Raw genomic sequence first — 18,516 nt, forward strand, 5'->3', positions numbered from 1 at the left:
AGGCATTCCTACCTATGCCATGAGTAATCTGTTTTCTATACTTAGAGGAGATCCTAGTCTCACTAGCCCTTGGCAATTAACAAAAGAAGCTGAGGCAGAGCTGCAGCTAATTGAAAAGCAAGTCCATAAGGCCCAAATAAATAGAAAAGATCCAGAGAAGACTATAGATTTGCTAATTTTTCCAACTCAGCATTCACCCACTAGTGTTATTGTTCAAGAGCAAGATCTTGTAGAGTGGCTTTCCTTCCACATACTAATTCACAGACTTTGACTCCTTATTTGGATCAAATTGCTACCATAATAGGAAATGGGGGAACTTGGATTGTTAAATTACATGGATATGATCCTGGAAAAGTTATTGTCCCTCTCACAAAGGCACAAATACAGCAAGCTTTTATAAATAGTCTTACTTGGCAAACCCATTTAGCTGACTTTGTGGGTATTCTCGATAATGATTTTCCTAACATGATACTGTTTCAATTTTTGAAACTAACTAATTGGATTCTCCCTAAAATAACTAAATTCAAACCAATTGAGGGTGCTGAGAATGTCTTCACAGATGGGTCTAGTAATGGTAAAGCCTCTTATTCTGGATCGAAAGGTAGTTTTCCAGACGCCCTATACTTCAGCTAAAAAAGCAGAGCTTGTAGCTGTAATTGAGGTATCGACTGCTTTTAATGTGCCTATTAATGTGATTTCTGATTCTTCATATATGGTTCATTCTACACAGTTAGTTGAAAATGCTCAGCTACGATTCCGCACAGATGAGCAACTGATGACTTTATTTACCCAACTGCAAACAGCAGTTAGGAGCAGAATGTACCCTTTTTATATTACTCATATTAGTGCTCATACACCTCTTCCAGGACCTTTAACTACAGGGAATCAAATGGCTGATCGCCTAGTTGCTACTGCAATATCTAATGCTAGACACTTTCACAGTTTAACCCATGTTAATGCCTCTGGTCTCAAACGCAGATACAGCATTACCTGGAAAGAAGTTAAAGCTTTTATCCAGCAATGCCCAACTTGCCAAATGGTGCATTCCTCATCTTTTACAGGAGGAGTTAATCCTCGAGGATTGGAACATAATCCTCTTTGGCAAATGGATGTCACACATGTTCCCTCGTTTGGGAGACTAGCTTATGTTCATGTATGTGTGCACACCTTTTCTCACTTTGTCTGGGCTACATGCCAATCAGGAGAGTCTTCTGCTTGTGTTAAATGTCACCTTTTGCAATGTTTTGCAGTGATGGGCACTCCAGCTTCTATTAAAACAGATGATGCCCCAGGCTACACTAGCCAAGCTCTAGCTACATTTTTTTCTATATGGAATATTAAACACATTATTGGTATCCCATATAATTCTCAAAGACAAGCCATAGTGGAAAGAAATAATCTCTCCCTGAAACAGCAGTTGCAAAAACAGAAAAGGAGAGACAGTGACTATAGGACTTCACATATGCAACTAAATCTAGCATTATTAACTTTAAATTTCTTGAGCCTGCCTAAAGACCAGATGCTATCAGCAGCTGAACAGCATCTACAGAAACCAGCTGCAAAGACAGAAGCAGAACAACTGGTTTGGTGGAGAGATCTGATTTTAAAGAGTTGGGAAATAGGTAAAATAACATGGGGTAGAGGTTATGCTTGTGTTTCTCCAGGCCAAAATCAGCAGCCGATTTGGGTATCATCAAGACACCTGAAACCTTATCATGAGCCAGATGCTGAAGAAGAGATTTTGGGAGTAACCCGAGGACCCCAACAGCTGCAGCCATGTTGAGACAGGCAATCAGGAAGACACCAGTCTCGGCAAGCAACACTTGTCAGGCACAGCCACCCACCTGGGACCAGATCAAGAAGTTGACACAGATGGCGAAAGAAAATCTGAAGAAGGCGGGATGACCAATTACAATGAATAATCTAATGGTAGCTATGATGGCTGTGCTCACCATTGCCATGAGTATTCCCCCAGTAACAGCTGAAACAAAAAACAATTATACTTATTCATCATATATTCCTTTTCCACCACTTCTACAGCCAGCAACATGGTTAGACTCCCCCCCACAATGGAGGTATACACTAATGGTTTTTGGATGCCTGGTTCTACAGATGATAGAGGCCCGTCTCACCCCCAAAAGGAGGGAATAATTATGAATATATTGTTGGGATCTGAGCATCTACCTATTTGCTTGGGAAAAGCCAACAGGTGTTTACCTCCCAGTCATCAATCTTGGCTGGCAATAGTGCCTGAACATAACATCTCTGTGGCACAATTACATATGCTTTCTGGTCTTAGTATTTATCACAGTGATTATGCTCCTGTAACCAAAGTTTACCACCCTCAAAAACCTATCTGTAAAGTAGACTGGACATGGTCAGAAAAAATGAAGGGATTTGCTTGTATTGCAGGGCACGCACAGGTGTTTCGTAATGATTCATATGGAGTCATTATTGATTGGTCCCCTAAAGGGGCACTTACGAGGCTCACCTCTCAATATGTAGGTAATGGTCACCCTGCATCTAAACAAAACTATATCAGATGGTGGACACTATAAAAAGTACAGCGAGAGTTCCTATTATTTGGGCATATGGTGGTGTAGTGACACCTCAACCCCAAATGATATGGTCTGCTGTAGGAGCTAAACATAAGGAGTTGTGGAAAATATTAATGGTACTGCAAAAGATAAAGATTTGGGAAGGGAAATATACTAAGCCAACCCAATATAATCCTAATTACATGTTAGAATTGGCTCACAACGATTCAGTCTGGATATAGAGTTGTGTCCATCATCCTTTCCTGCTTGTAGTGGGTGATTTAATACTTGATCTCCCTAATCATCATGTGACTTGTCAAGAATGTAGATTGCTTTCTTGTGTGAATTCTTCCTTGTATAATACTGATCATTCAATTTTAGTGGTAAGAGCCCGAGAAGGAATATGGATACCTGTAAAGCTTTCCCGTCCTTGGGAAGCCTCTCCTTCTGTGCATGTTATTACTGAAATTCTTCAAAAGATTCTGAGATGCTCTCAGCGTTTCATTGCCACTTTAATTTTAATCATTATAGGATTGATTGCTGTCATAGCTACTGCTGCAGCAGCTGGAGTTGCTTTGCATTTCACAGTACAAACAGCAGACTATGTAAATAATTGGCAGAAAAATTCTACTTTGTTGTGGAATTCCCAAGCTAATATAGACCAGAAACTAGCTAATCAGATTAATGATCTCTGACAAACTATTGTATGGTTGGAAGATCGTGTAGTTAGTTTAGAATACAGAATGCAGTTACAATGTGATTAGAATACTTCTGATGTTTGCATTACTCCTCATCTGTATAATGAAACAGAACATGAGTGGGAAAGAGTTAAGAGACATTTAAAGGGTCATACTGGAAATTTATCTTTGGGTATTGCAAAACTGAAGGAACAAGTATTTCAAGCCTCTCAGGCGTATCTGACACTAATGCCAGGAACTGAAGTGCCTGAAGGATCTGCAGACGGATTAGCAGCTATTAACCCATTACAATGGATCAAGACACTTGGAGGCTCTGTGACTTTAATGATGATTGTGCTTTTAATCTGTGTTGTTCATCTTTGTGTAGTCCGCAGATGTGGATCCCAAATCTTGCGAGAAGTAGCCCATCATGACAAAACTGCCTTTGCCTTTATCACTTTGCAAAAACAAAAAGGGAGACATGCTAGAAACAGGCCCTAAGCCTGTCATAAAAAGGCCTTAAAGAAATTGGCCATAAACAGGAGTTCTGCAGCAATGTGACATGCTCATGATGGCTATGACACTCATGCTGGAGGTTGCTGGTTTACCGAAATAAGGGCAAGGAACACCTGGCCCACCCAGGGTGGAAAACCGCTCAAGGCGTTCCTAAACCACAAACGATGGCGTGAGCGATCTGTGCCTTAAGGACATGTTCCTGCTGCAGATAATCAGCCAGAGTCTGTTTCTCTGCTCCTTGCTAAGAATGCTTTGTTTCCCATAAGGAATGCTTTTAGCTAATCTATAATCTATAGAAATGATGTTTATCACAGGCTTACTGTCAATAAAAATGTGGGTAAAACTCTATTCATGACTCTCAGCTCTCAAGGCTGTTAGCCCCCTGATTCCCACACTGCACTTTATTTCTGGGTCTTTGTCTTTATTCCTCTAGCGCTGGTGGGTTGGGGTCTCCACAACTGAGCTTGTCTCAGTAAGTGGGAAAAAAGGGATCTTTTGGGGGGTGATATAAATATTCTGTATCTTGATTGTGGTGGTAGTTTCACAGCTATAGGTCTATATAGCTGTGAAATACATTTAATTATACATTTTTAATGGATGGCATTTTGTGCATAAATTATACTCAATAATACGGATTTTTTTGGCTGGGTGCGGTGGCTCACGCCTGTAATCCCAGCACTTTGGGAGGCCAAGGCAGGTGGATCACAAGGTCAGGAGATCGAGACCATCCTGGCTAACACTGTGAAACCCCGTCTCTACTAAAAAGACAAAAAAATTAGCCAGGCATGGTGGTGGGCACCTGTAGTCCCAGCTACTTGGGAGGCTGAGGCGGGAGAATGGCATGAACCCGGGAGGCAGAGCTTGCTTGCAGTAAGCCGAGATGGCGCCACTGCACTCCAACCTGGGTGACAGAGAGAGACTCTGTCTCAATAACAATAATAATAATAATAACAACATGGATTTTTTTAAAAAGATACTACTAGGGAAAAAGAGGAAGAGAGCAAGCAAATTTTACTATAGACAACAAAAGCTCACCAAAAAATGTGGACTTCACAAAACAGATAAAAACTGTAACCAGACATTCTGCCACGTATTTAACAAATTAAAACTGGCATTTCGGCTGGGCGCGGTGGCTCACACCTATAATCCCAGTGTTTTGGGAGGCCAAGGCAGGCAGATCACCTGAAGTCGGGAGTTCAAGACCAACCTGGCCAAAAGGGTGAAACCCCGTCTCTACTAAAAATACAAAAATTAGCCAGACATGATGGAGGGCACCTGTAATCCCAGCTACTTGGGAGACTAAGGCAGGAGAATTGCTTGAACCCAGGAGGTGGAGGATGCAATGAGCTGAGATTGTGCCACTGCACTCCAGCCTGGGCGCGACAGAGCAAGGCTCTGTCTAAAAAAAAAAAGAAAAAAAAGAAAGAAACCACACACACACACAACAAAACTGGCATTTCCAGCTAAGAAAGAAGACCAGAGCTACCCCATGTCCCAAAAGCACCAGACCCAAATGGTTTCACAGAAAAATTATACCAAACCTTTAAATAGCAAATATTTCTAATACTATTTAAATCGTTGTAGAGCGCCCAAAAAGAAGGAAAATTTTTCCAGTTATTTTAGTGAAGTAAATATAAAATTGAGGCCAGGCGCGGTGGCTCAAGCCTGTAATCCCAGCACTTTGGGAGGCCGAGACGGGCAGATCACGAGGTCAGAAGATCGAGACCATCCTGGCTAACACGGTGAAATCCCGTCTCTACTAAAAAATACAAAAAACTAGCCGGGCGACGTGGCAGGCGCCTGTAGTCCCAGCTACTCGGGAGGCTGAGGCAGGAGAATGGCATAAACTCGGGAGGTGGAGCTTGCAGTGAGCTGAGATCCGGCCACTGCACTCCAGCCCAGGCAACAGAGCAAGACTCCGTCTCAAAAAAAAAAAAAAATATATATATATATATATAATTGATACCAAAACCTAACCAACACTGCACCAAAGCACAAACAGCAAAAGAAAAAAAGTAGGAATATTAGACTTTATCAAAAGTAAAAACATTGCTTCAAAGGATCATCAAGAAAGTGAAAAGACAACCCATAGAATGGGACAAAAATTTTGAGATCACATATCTGACAAGGGACTTGTATCCAGAATATATATTAAAAAAAAAAAAAAAACTTTTACAACTCAATAATAAAAGAGAAATAACAGTTTTTTTAAAAAGGGCAAAAGATCTTAATAGACATTTCTCTAAAGAAGATATACAAATGGCAAAGATACTCAACATCATTTTCATTAGATAAATGCAAATCAAAAGCTCAGTGAGATAGCATTTCACATCCACTAGGATGGCTGTCATCTGTAATTAAAAAGACAGTCAATAATAAATGTTAAGCAAGGATGTGGAGAAACTGGAGGCATCATCTACCAGTGGTGGGAATGGAAAATGGTGTAGCTACTTTGGAAAATACTTTGGCAATTCTTCAAAACATTGAACACAGAGTTTCCATGTGACCCAGCAATTCCACTTTCAGGTAATATACCCAATAGAAATGAAAATATATGTCCACACAAAAACGTATACATTGTATTAGTTTGCTCGGGTTGCTCTAACAAAATACGACAAACTAGATGGTTTAAACAATAGGCATTTATTTTCTCACAGTTCTGGAGGCTAGAAGTCCACAATCAAGGTGCCAGCAAATTCAGTTTCTGGTGAGGGCTCTCTTTCTGGCTTGCAGACAGCCACCTTCTCACAAGGCCTTTCCTCTGTGCATCTGTGCATGAAGTGGGATAGCACTGGGGTTTCTCTTTCTTATAAGGAAACCAGTCCTATCAAATTAGAGCCCCACCCTTACAACCTCATTTAATCTTAATTATCTACCTAAAGGCCTTACCTCCAAATAAACTGTCATGATGAGGGTAGGCTTCCAACAGATGAATTCTGGGGGTCCACAATTCAGTCCATAACATATGTGGATGTTCATAGCAGAATAACTCACAATAGCAAAAAAGCAGAACAATTCAAATGTCCATCAGTTGAGTGGAAAAACAAACTGTGATATATCAGTGCAATGGCATATTACTGAACCACAAAAAGGAATGAAGTACTGACACATGCTATGACGTGGAAGAACTTTGAAAACATTATGCCAAGTATCTGGTTCAAGTTGGTATTTGAAATAAAGAAAAAGCTATGAAAATTTTTTAAAAAGAAAACATTACGTTAAGTAAAAGAAAGCTGTCACATATTATATATATTCACGTCTATGAAATGTCCAGAATCAGCAAATCCAGAGATAGAGAGTGGATTGTGGTTGCCACTACTGGCAGGGAGGGGGACTATAGAGTGGATGCTAATTAATACAGGGTTTTCTTTCCAGGTATTGAAAATGTTCTAAGATTACATAGTGGTGATGGTAACATGGTTCTTTGAATATACTAAAACCATCAAATTGTACATTTTAAAAGGGTGAATTTTATGGTATGTGAATTATATTTCAATAGAGCCAGTATTTTCTTCCCTCCCCCCACCCCCTTTTTTTTTGAGACAGAGTCTTGCTCTGTCACCCAGGCTGGAGTGCAGTGGCACTATCTCGGCTCACTACAAACTCCGCCTCCCGGGTTCACGTCATTCTCCTACCTCAGCCTCCCGAGTAGCTGGGACTACAGGCGCCCACCACCATACCTGGCTAATTTTTTGTATTTTTAGTAGAGACAGGGTTTCACCATGTTAGCCAGGATGGTCTCGATCTCCTGACCTCGTGATCTGCCCGCCTCAGCCTCCCAAAGTGCTGGGATTACAGGCATGAGTGACCAGGCCCAGCCCCAGTATTTTCTTTTTAAAGAAAGATGTGAGGGAAACAATTATGTTAGTTAAGGAAAAACACATTTCTATGGCATGATACAGCTGAAGTTTCTTTCTCACTCACGTAAAGCACAATCGGTAGGTGGTGAGGAACACAAGTGGGGAGTTCTGCTCCATGTAGTCATTCAGGAACCAGGTTGATGGTGGCTCTACCATGTGCCACATGTGCTTCCAAGGTTGCTATGGATACCCACATCAGCCAGAAAATGGGAGAAAAGTCAGAGAAGGAGGTTTTGATGGACTAGGTCTTTTAGAGGCCTGATCACATTTTCTTATATTCCACTGGCTAGAACTCAGCCACATGGTTGAACATAACTACAAGCAAGACAGGAGAGTGCCTAGGAAGAAAGGGAAATGAGTTTGGAAGACAGCTTATAAGCGTCTGCTAGAAACCTCCCTTCCCCACTTACAGTAGTAAAAGGAAAAAATAGTTAGAAATAAATTTAAAAATAAGTATCTACATTGGGTAGTTTTTGCATTGTCACAAACCACTTCAAAACTTAGCGGCTCAAAACCATTAAGCTCACAATTCTACTTGCTATCATTGGATGGGGCTCAGCTGCGCTCACTCACACATCTGCAGTCAGTTAACGGTAGCTAGAAGGCTCTGCTTCATAGGCAGCTAACAGCAGCTAGGGGCTGGCTGACTCTTAGGTAAAGAAGTTGAGGCAACTAGGCCACATATGTCCAGCTCTCCAGCAGGGTAGCCTGAGCTTGTTCATTTGGTGGCTGGGCAGAGTTCCAAGAATGACAGCAGAAGCATGTAAGGCTGCTTGAGGCTTAGGCTTAGAACTGGCACAATGCCACTTCCCCTGTTCTATTGGATAAAGCAAATCAACAGGTAGGGAAACGACTCCTCGATGGGAGGAACTGCGGTCACATTGCAAAGCGTGTGGGTACAGGAACGGGTGGAGTATTGTGGTCATTTTTGCTATCTACCAAAATGAGCAAAATCTGTACGTTATACATATTAAAACACGTGAAGTATTCAAAAGAAGACTTGAACAAATGGAAAGTCATAACATGTGCTTAGACAGGAAGTCTTAATCTCATAAAGTTGTCAATTCTGCCAAGTTAATTTATAAAGATAATATGATCTCAATCAAAAGATCAACAACAGGCTGGGTGCGGTGGCTCAAGCCTGTAATCCCAGCACTTTGGGAGGCCAAGGTGGATGGATCACCTGAGGTCAGGAGTTTGAGACCAGCCTGACCAATTATGGTGAAACCCCGTCTCTACTAAAAACACAAAAGTTAGCCGAGTGTAATGGTATGTGCCTGTAGTCCCAGCTACTCGGAAGGCTGAGACAGGAGAACTGCTTGAATCCGGGAGGTGGAGGTTGTAGTGAGCCGAGATCACACCACTGCACTTCAGCCTGGGCTCCAGAGCAAGACTCCATGCCAAAAAAAAAAAAACAATTTGGCATTCTGGAACCTGAAAAGCTGATTCTGAAGTACATATTGAAAAAGAACAAGAAAGAATAGCCATGGAAACTCTGGAAAAAAAGAGAACAATCAGAGGGGACCAACAATTCTAGATATTAAAACATATTACAGGCCGGGCGCCGTGGCTCACGCCTGTAATCCCAGCACTTCAGGAGGTCGAGGCAGGCGGATCACCTGAGGTCAGGAGTTAGAGACCAACCTGGCCAACATGGCAAAACCCCGTCTCTACTAAAAATACAAAAATTAGCCGGGTATGGTGGCGCGTGCCTGTAATCCCAATTACTCAGGAGTCTGAGGCAGAAGAATTGCTTGAACCCAGGAGGCAGAGGTTGCAGTGAGCCGAGATCGTGCCACTGCACTCCAGCCTGGGTGACAGAGTGAGACGCCATCTCAAAAATAAATAAATAAACAAACAAACAACATATTACAGAGCTGGGATAATTGAAACAATGTGTTACTGGCTTATGAAAAGATCTACCAACCCATGGAACAAAAAAAAGCCTAAAAATGGACCTAAGTGAACACAGAAAGTAGCACATGATAAGGCTCACATCTCAAATCATGGAGATAAAGATGGACTTCTTTTTTTTTTTTTTTTGAGATGGATTCTCTTTGTCACCCAGGCTGGAGTGCAGTGGTGTGATCTCAGCTCACTGCAACCTCTGCCTCCCAGGTGCAAATGATTCTCCTGCCTCAGCCTCCCGAGTAGCTGAGACTACAGGCACCCACCACCACGCTCAGCTAATTTTTGTATTTTCAGTACAGACAGGGTTTCACCATGTTGGCCAGGCTGGTCTTGAACTCCTGACCTCAAGTAATCCACCCACCTCAGCCTCTTACAGGTAAAGATGGACTTCTAAAAACCCAGTTGAGGCTAGGTGTGGTGGCTCACGCCTGTAATCTCAGCACTTTAGGAGGCAGAGGTGGGTGGACTGCTTGAGCCCAGGAGTTCGAGACCAGCCTGGGCAACAGAGTGAGACCCCCATCTCTACAAAAAAAATACAAAAAAATTAGCTGGTCATGGTTTCAGCTACTTGGGAGGCTAAGGAGGGAGGACTGCTTGAGCCTGGGAGGCATGGATCGCAGTGAGCTGAATCACACCCCTGCACTCCAGCTTAGGTGACAGAGCCAACTCCTATCTCAAATAAATAAATTAAATTAAATTAAAACATAGTTGGTGTTACAACAACTGAAGAGTCATCTGGGAAAAATTAAAGTTGGATACAAATGTCATACTATGTACCTGGATAAACTCCAAATATTTTTATGTATGAAAGTTGAAATCTTACAAGAAATAGATAAAAACATAGGTGAGTTCCTTCATAATTTTGGAGTGAGAAAGGCCTTTTAAACTATGACTCAATCTAGAAGCAATAAAAGAGACTGGGAAATTCAATGACATAAATATGTGTGTGTGGCAATAATAGCAACAACCCGGCCAGGTGTGGTGGCTCACGCCTGTAATCCCAGCACTTTGGGAGGCCAAGGTGGGCAGATCATGAGGTCAGGAGATCGAGACCATCCCGGCTAACATGGTGAAACCCTGTATCTACTAAAAATATAAAAAATTAGCTGGGCGTGGTGGCGGGCACCTGTAGTCCCAGCTACTCGGGAGGCTAAGTTAGGAGAATGGTATGAACCCGCGAGGCGGAGCTTGCAGTGAGCTGAGATCATGCCACTGCATTCCAGCCTGGGTGACAGAACGAGACTCCATCTCAAAAAAAATAGCAACAATCCATAGTAAGTCAAAAATCAAACAAAATCTGGGAAACATATTTGCAATTCATTTAAAGGAGGGAATGCCTCCAATATATGAAAAGCTCCTAGAAATTATGATAAGAAATGGATAACCAATCCAAGAGATGATAGGAAATAGATAACCAATCCAACAGAAAAATGGGCAAAGGACATTAAAAACAACTTCACAGAAAAATAAATTCAGGTAGCCCTTCAACGTATGAAAAGATGCTCAACTTCACTCATAAGAGAAATGCAAAGTATATCATTATTCACCTATCATATTGGCAAAGAATCAAAAACTCAATAACCCTCACTCTGCTGGCTAGGCTGTGGGAAAACAGGCCCTGTCATGTGTTAGTGGTAGGATGCAAATAAATATAATCCCTGTGGGAGGCAATCTGGCCACATCTCCTTGAACCAGCAATCCCATTCCCAAAAATTTAACTTACAAATAAATTGGCACACATCTGCAATGACATATGTAATGTAATCTACTATATTATTTTTCATTGCAAATAAGTCAGTGTCCTCCATTAGGAAATGGTACATCTACACAATGGAATACTACACATCTATAAAAAAGAACACATAAGTTTTTATGTACTGACATGTAAACACAGTCACATTATTATGAAGTGAGTAAAGCAAAGTACAGATCAGTGAGTATAGTATGCTTTTTCTTGTATGAAAGGAGGAAAATAAGAATATTCACACCTTCCTATATTTCCATGTAAAAACACTGGAAGAAGCCTGGCGCAGTGGCTCAAGCCTGTAATCCTAGCAATTTGGGAGGCTGAAGTGGGTGGATCACTTGAGTCCAGGAGTTCAAGACCAGCCTAGGCAATATGGTGAAACCCTGTCTCTACCACAAAAGTGCAAAAATTAGCCATGTGTGGTGGCATGCGCCTGTAGTCCCAGCTACACAGGAGGCTAAGGTGGGAGGATCGCTTGAGCCTGGTGGAGGATGCAATGAGCCAAGATCGTACCACTGCACTCCAGCTTGAGGGACAGAGCCACACCTTGTCTAAAAAAAAAAAAAAAACACTGGAAGGATACACAACAAATTAAAGTCATCTGTAGAGAAGAGATGGAGGGGAGAGACGAGCTCACAGGTGGGATTAAGACTTTTCACTGTTACATGGCCGGGTGTGGTGGCTCACGCCTGTAATCCCAGCACTTTGGGAGGCCAAGGTGGGCAGATCACGAGGTCAGGAGATCAAGACCATCCTGGTTAACATGGTGAAACCCTGTCTCTACTAAAAATACAAAAAATTAGCCAGGTGTGGTGGCAGGCGCCTGTAGTTTCAGCTACTCAGGAGGCTGAGGCAGGAGAATGGTGTGAACCCGGGAGGCGGAGCTTGCAGTGAGCCGAGATTGCACCACTGCACTACAGCCTGGGTGACAGAGCGAGACTCTGTCTCAAAAAAAAAGACTTTTCACTGTATACTTTTCATTTGAGTTACATAAACAAGTGCAATCTAATGCCTGTTAACAATATAAAATATTTTGTATTAACATCACCACTTTGGAAGAGAATGTCTTAAGAAATTAAACACATACCTGCCATATAATCCACTGTACTCCTGGTATGTCATTTCCAAGAGAAATGAAACCCTATGTCCATGAAAAGACTTGTATGTGACTCTCATAGCCCTTTGCTTATAACAATAGAAAAAAGAAACAACCCCAATATCCCTCATCAGGTGAAACCAATTGTAGTCTATCCATACAACATCATACAATGAAATACTACTTGGCGATAATAGGAACCAACTATTGACACATATAGCCACGTGGATGAATCTCAAAACCGTGATGTGAAATTTTAAAGGTTTTAAAAAAGAGTACATAATTATGATTCCATCTACACAAAATTCTAGAAAATACAAACTAGTGATAGAAAACACATCAGCGGTTGCCACTGGGTAGGGGTATGGGGAAGGAGGCATGGATTGCAAAGAGGCAGGAGGAAATTTTTAGGACATGGAAATACTCATTATCTTATTTTGGTGATAGTTTCATGAAAGAATACAGATGTTAAAGCTTCTAACTGTATACTCCAAATACGTACAGTATTGTACATCAGTTATACCTTAATAAAGTTGTTAAAAAAAAAAAAACCCACAGTGTAATTGAGGTGATGGGGAAGGAATGAACTAAATCTATAGGTATCTGGTTTAAAATATCTTGAAAATATAACAGAAAAAAGCAATACCGTATTTTGGTTATGGACATCTTTTTTTAAATGTCCAGTGGAGAGGATTGACTTATTAAATGGAAGAGAGACAGAGGGAGAGGAAATTTTAAAATTTTCAAAGACTAGAAGTCATATAGGGTATGTTCTCAGACCACAATGAAATTAAGCTAGAAATCAATGACAGAAAGCTGGAAAAGCTGCAGATTAAACAACATACTTCCATACTTCTTTTTTTTCTTTTCTTTTTTTTTTTTTTTTTTTTTTTTTTTTTGAGACAGGGTCTCCCTCTGTTGTCCAGGCTGGAGTGCAGTGGTGTGATCTTGGTTCACTGAAACCTCCACCTCCACAGTTCAAGCAATTCTCCTGCCTCAGCCTCCCAAGTAGCTAGGATTACAGGTGTGCACCACCATACACAGTGCCTGCCACCATGCCTGCCACCATACACAGCTAATTTTTTTGTATTTTTAGTAGAAACAGGGTTTCACCATGTTGACTAGGCTGGTCTCAAACTCCAGACCTTAAGTGATCTGCCTGCTTCAGCCTCCCAAAGTGCTGGGATGACAGGTGTGAGCCACTGCACCCAGCCTAAACAACATTCTTCTAAATAATCTATGAGTCTAAGAAGTCTCAAGAAAACTAAAAAATATTTTGAACCAGAAAAAATGAAACTATAACTTATCAAAATTTATGGGATGCTGCTAAGGCATCCCATAAAAAGCATTTGTGCTTACAGAGAAAATTATAGCATTAAATGCATATATTAGACAAGAAGATCTTAAATCAATCCTCTAAGCTTCCACTTCAGGAAACTAGAGAAAGAAGAGCAATTTAAACCTAAAGCAAGCAGAAGAAACTAAGTAATAAAAATTAGAACACAACTTGAAGAAAACAACGGGAAAATCAACAAAACCAAAAGTTGAACTTTGAAAAGATCAATACAATTGATAAAACTCTAGCCAGGATAACCAAAGAAAAAAAGACAGAAGACATAAATTACAATATCAGAAATGACCAACAGCAAGCTATCATCACTACTGGTCCCATAGATCTCATAAGGAGGATAAAAGAATATTATGAACAACACTATAGCCACACATTTGATGGCTTAGTTAAAAAGACCAATTCCTTGAAACATACCAACTACCGAAAGGCAAACCATGCAAGGCCTGCAATAATAAAAAATGTGAGAAAGCAAGATGGCTTCTAACCTTGGCTTCAATGGGCCGCATTAGCTAGGGGAAAAGAGTTGGTGATGGGTAATGAGAGGCGCACAAAGGGCCAGCTGGGAAGGCTTCAAAGAGGAAGTGTGTCTAAAACAGACAGGGAAGGACACTCTTACCAGGACCTCACAAGGGTGCCTCAGAACCAGCAAGTCCACAGTATTACGGACTGAATTGTGCCCCCTCTGCCCCCAAAACTCATATGCTGAAATCCTAACCCTGAGGGCCTTGGATTGTGATTATTTGGAGATAGGGTCTTTAAAAAGGCAATTAAGTTAAAATGAAGTCATTAGGATGGGCCTTAATCCAGTATGACTCATGTCCTTATAAGAAGATAAGGATACAGATGACACAGACACCAAGCACCCCTCCACCGAGTGACCATCATGTGGAGACACAGCAAGAGAGTGGCCACCTGCAAGCCAAGGAGAGAGGCCCCAGAGGAGACCAATCTTCCCAGCACTTTGATTTTAGACTCCTAACGTCCAGATGTGTGAGAATATAAATTTCCACTCTTTAAGCCACCCAGTCTACAGTACCTTGTTACGGCAGCCCAAGCTGAACTCATGATCTTTCTCTCCAAAACCCATTCTTTCCCACAGTCCGACATCCACCCTGAAGGACAGCTAGAAATCCCACCCTTACACCTCACATTCAATTTTGTAACAAGACCTGTCTATTTTACTACTCAGCTCTCTCCTATCCATCATTTCATACCCGGATGACCTGCAAAAACCTCTTCAGTAGTTCTCCATGTCCATTCCAGGCATGCTCTGAATCCGTTCTCCCAATATCCCCAGAGAGATCTTTTCAAAACACAAATACAACCTGTCATACCTCACCCATACCCCTACCCCTTATGGCCCTTAGTGGCTGACCACAGCTTTTAGAATAAAGACAAACTCTATACCATGGCCTATGGAGCTGTGCCCAGCCTCCACCTCTCTCTCCCCAGCCTCATTGGCTTTCTTCAGTTGCATGAAGGAACGAACGATGCTCTTTCTTGCCACAGGGCCCTTGCACATGTTGTTCCTTCTTCCTGGAATGCTCTTTCATCACCTGGCCAACTTTCCTTCCATCGCTTGGCTAACTTCACTCACTCTGATCTCTAGCTTAAGCATCACTTCCCTAGAGACCCTCTGGGACTTCCCCTCCCAAGTCTGAGTCACATTCCTTATAATAAGCACTTGGAGAAGTGAGTTCCTTTCCTTCAGAGGCCTTCTCAGAGTTAATAATGAAACACTCTTTTGTAAGAGTCTTTGTTTGATACCAGTCTCCACCACTCAGTGGGAAGCTCTGGGAGAGCAAGGACCATTTCTCTTTTTGGTTCACCATCAAGTCCTAGCACCTGGCACAAAGTAGGTCTCAACTGATGCTTACTGCATGAATGGATGAATGGAATTAGGAAGAAATAGGGGAGATGGCACTCCCAGTATAGGAAAAAAGATACTTGAAAGGTCTGCTGAGACCACCATTCCTGTAGTTTGGCAAAGCCTGAACAGTGCGGTCTGTGAATACAAAAGGTTGTGGGAGAACCCCAAAACCAACACCCACATCACACACGCATGCACATCAGGTACATACCCAAATTCTGGAAGGTCTCTGTCAAAATGCACACTTTCCTCATAGAAGACATTCAACTCTGCATCAACCGCAACAACCTTTACCTGGAAGGCATTTTTAAAAATGAAGTGTAGAATTTTCCTCAGCTTCTACGCTGGTCCAGGTGGTACTAACATCACCAGATGAGGCCCCACACCCTAGGAGCAGTTCAGCCTAGAGACCTCCTTGAAGGCAGGGCTGCCTCACCGTAATCATGGTAACAGAGGACTCATCTGGGTGACACTCAAAGATTTAGTAAAATGAAGAAACTGAGGCTAAGGAGGAATACCCACATGTCTCAAGGAATCTTTGTTCCCCAAACAGCCAAAGCCAAGACCCTCTAGAGGAAGATGTTCACAGATGAGTTGGTTCATGCACCTGACAAGAAGGCAGGAGAAAGTGCCAGAGAGGAAGGAATGGGAAGCAAGGTTTGGAGGCATCTCTGGGGGTCCATGTCTGCAGGGGCCTGAGACCAGGCAAGGCCATGGGCTCTTCTCACAGGCCATGGTTGTGGTCCAGAAACATTAATACCCCACTGAAGCAATATCCAAGCTTGGGAGTGTAACTACTTTCCTGGACACCTGGGGAAACAGGTCTAGCAAGGCAACTCGAGTCATCCAGAGTCCCACAGGACTTTCGCTCCAAGGACTGGCCAGAGGCCTGCCTCCCTTGACCCATTCGAGAAGAGGGGTTTGACTGCAACTGTGTATATAAAAGGTGCCCCTGGTCACCCCATGCCCTATTTGAAGGCAGATTTTGATTTGCTTGCCTGTTTGCAGGGCGTTGGCAGCAGCACATTGCTCCTCTGACCAGCAGTCCTGGGTCCACAGACCAGGCAAGCTGGTGTCAACGAAGGGCGGTCACAGGGTAAAGTCCATTTGTACACTATGCATTTCACTTTTTTTTTTTCTTTTTTGAGACAGGGTCCCGCTCTGTCGCCCAGGCTGGAGAGCGGTGGCGCCATCTTAGCTCACTGCAATCTCCACCTCCTGGGCTCAAGCGATCCATCTCACCCTCCCTAGAAACTGGGACTATAGGTGTGCGTCACCATGCCTGGCTAATTTTTGTATTTTCTGCTAGAGACGGAGGTTTCTCCACATTGCCCAGGCTGGTCTCGAACTCCTGGGCTCAAGCGATCCACCCGCCTCGGCCTCCCAAAGTGCTGGGATTACAGGCAAGAGCCACCAGGCCTGGCCCATTTCAATTTTTAAAAAAAGGTTTCGGGCTATAATTTGCTTCCAGGTCACTGGTTGTGCATGTGCGCAGGGCTACCTGCCTATCTGTTTCCCTGCCTTACAGTAGCTGACTTCCTTCGGGTCCCTGTCACTCGGTGCCCATAACAGCGCACGAACTCACCGAGTCCTCCCGCCCCTCTGGGCACCGGGGGTCCTGCCGAGGGGCGCCCGCAGTTTCCTGGGGTAGCGAGGTCTAGGCGGGGTCGAGGCCGCATCTTGCGAATGGGTGGCATTGGCAGGGCATCTCCGGGCGAGGGCACCGGTGCCCCACGGCCGCGAGCGGGGTAGGGGCGCGGGAGGCCCGGGAAGCCCGAGAGGTAGGCGCGCCCGCGGCCCGGCCCTTGTTTTTCCCGCGTCCGGGTGACAGCCCGCCCCCTACCCACAGCGTAGCGGAGGAGGCAGCCCCGTGGCCCTGAGGCCAGGCGACTGTACCTGCTGCGTGCTGAAGTCCCAGCCCAGGCAGCAGCGGCGAGGGGCGTGCTCCGCCATGACCCTGGCGGGTAAGGCTGTGCGTCCGTCAGTCCGTCCCTCCGCCCCGCGGCGTGACTGCCGCCGCGCTCCAGCGCCCAGAGACGCAGGAGCCCGCCCCTCGCTCCGCCCGGCCGGACTGTGGACCGGAGTCACGAGGCGGCCTTGCGCTCTGGCGCCGCCTGCGGGGCGACGCGAGCCGGCACCGCGTCCTGTGCAATCGACGGTGCCCCCACGCAGCCCGCTTTCCTTCCTAGCGCACCCACTCTGGTCCTCCCCATCTTCATCTTCTCTCTACATAGGCCTTGCCTTGACACAGCCTGGCTTCCCTTAGAGGACGCCTGGGCCAGAGGTTTCAGCTGTAAGCCAGCTTGTCTTTCAGAGGGAACCTGCCTGTCCTTCTGGAGGCCCTATGCCTGCAGTCATCTGTGGCTGTATCTTGGCACTGGAACAGCTGTCCACCCATGAGGGTGACTCAGGGGCCACAGGGAAATGGGCCCTGGGGTTGGAAGCACTGGATCCTGACAAGCCCCGCCCAGATCCAGCAAATCTAAGTGGTTCCCAGTGTGTCACATCCCTCCCGTGTATTTAAACTCAGAGCTCCTGACGCCCCCACGGGGAGACACTCATTCCTGGAGTCAGCTGGTATTGATGGTCTAAATGTGTGCCAGACGTGGTGAAGGGGAATGGGAACCAAAGTCAAACTCACTCCCTTTATTCATGCAGCTGAGGACACCTGTCCCACCAGCTACATTCTCCTCCTCCCTAAGACTGACTGCTTTCCAGAATTGCTCCCCAAACCCAGCATGTGAGAGTCTCCTCCTACGAATTTCCCAGCCCGCCAGTGCCCTTCTCATGCACTTGCAATGGTCTGTCTCCCTTGCTGAACTTGAGCTGCTTGGAGTCTACATGGGATCCTCTTCATTGCTGGAACAAGAAGGGGCCAACTTGTCCTCCAAGACATTCACAGCTTATTGGGGACACAGGCCCTCCAGCAGTCACCACCTGTAACAATAGAC

At 44.0% G+C, this 18,516-nt stretch overlaps 1 protein-coding gene across 4 annotated transcripts in view; it reads right to left on the minus strand.

Annotated features, from left to right (window-relative positions):
* The window catches only part of XYLB (xylulokinase), a 67,994-nt gene extending 50,392 nt beyond the window's left edge, over window positions 1–17,602 (minus strand). The window contains exons 1-4 of one of the 4 annotated variants that reach the window (XM_030930677.1): window positions 17,462–17,556; window positions 15,777–15,859; window positions 15,473–15,474; window positions 7,712–7,770 (exon numbers count right to left, since the gene is read on the minus strand). In XM_030930677.1, coding sequence (XP_030786537.1) covers window positions 7,712–7,770; window positions 15,473–15,474; window positions 15,777–15,859; window positions 17,462–17,518 — 201 coding nt within the window. In that variant the 5' untranslated portion in view covers window positions 17,519–17,556. The other 3 variants (XM_010357242.2, XM_010357243.2, XM_010357244.2) reach the window with 3 other exon arrangements.
* Window positions 17,603–18,516: the final 914 nt, after the last annotated feature.

Source organism: Rhinopithecus roxellana, chromosome 1 (genome assembly GCF_007565055.1).
Source record: "Rhinopithecus roxellana isolate Shanxi Qingling chromosome 1, ASM756505v1, whole genome shotgun sequence".
NCBI classification, from domain to species: Eukaryota; Metazoa; Chordata; class Mammalia; order Primates; family Cercopithecidae; genus Rhinopithecus; species Rhinopithecus roxellana.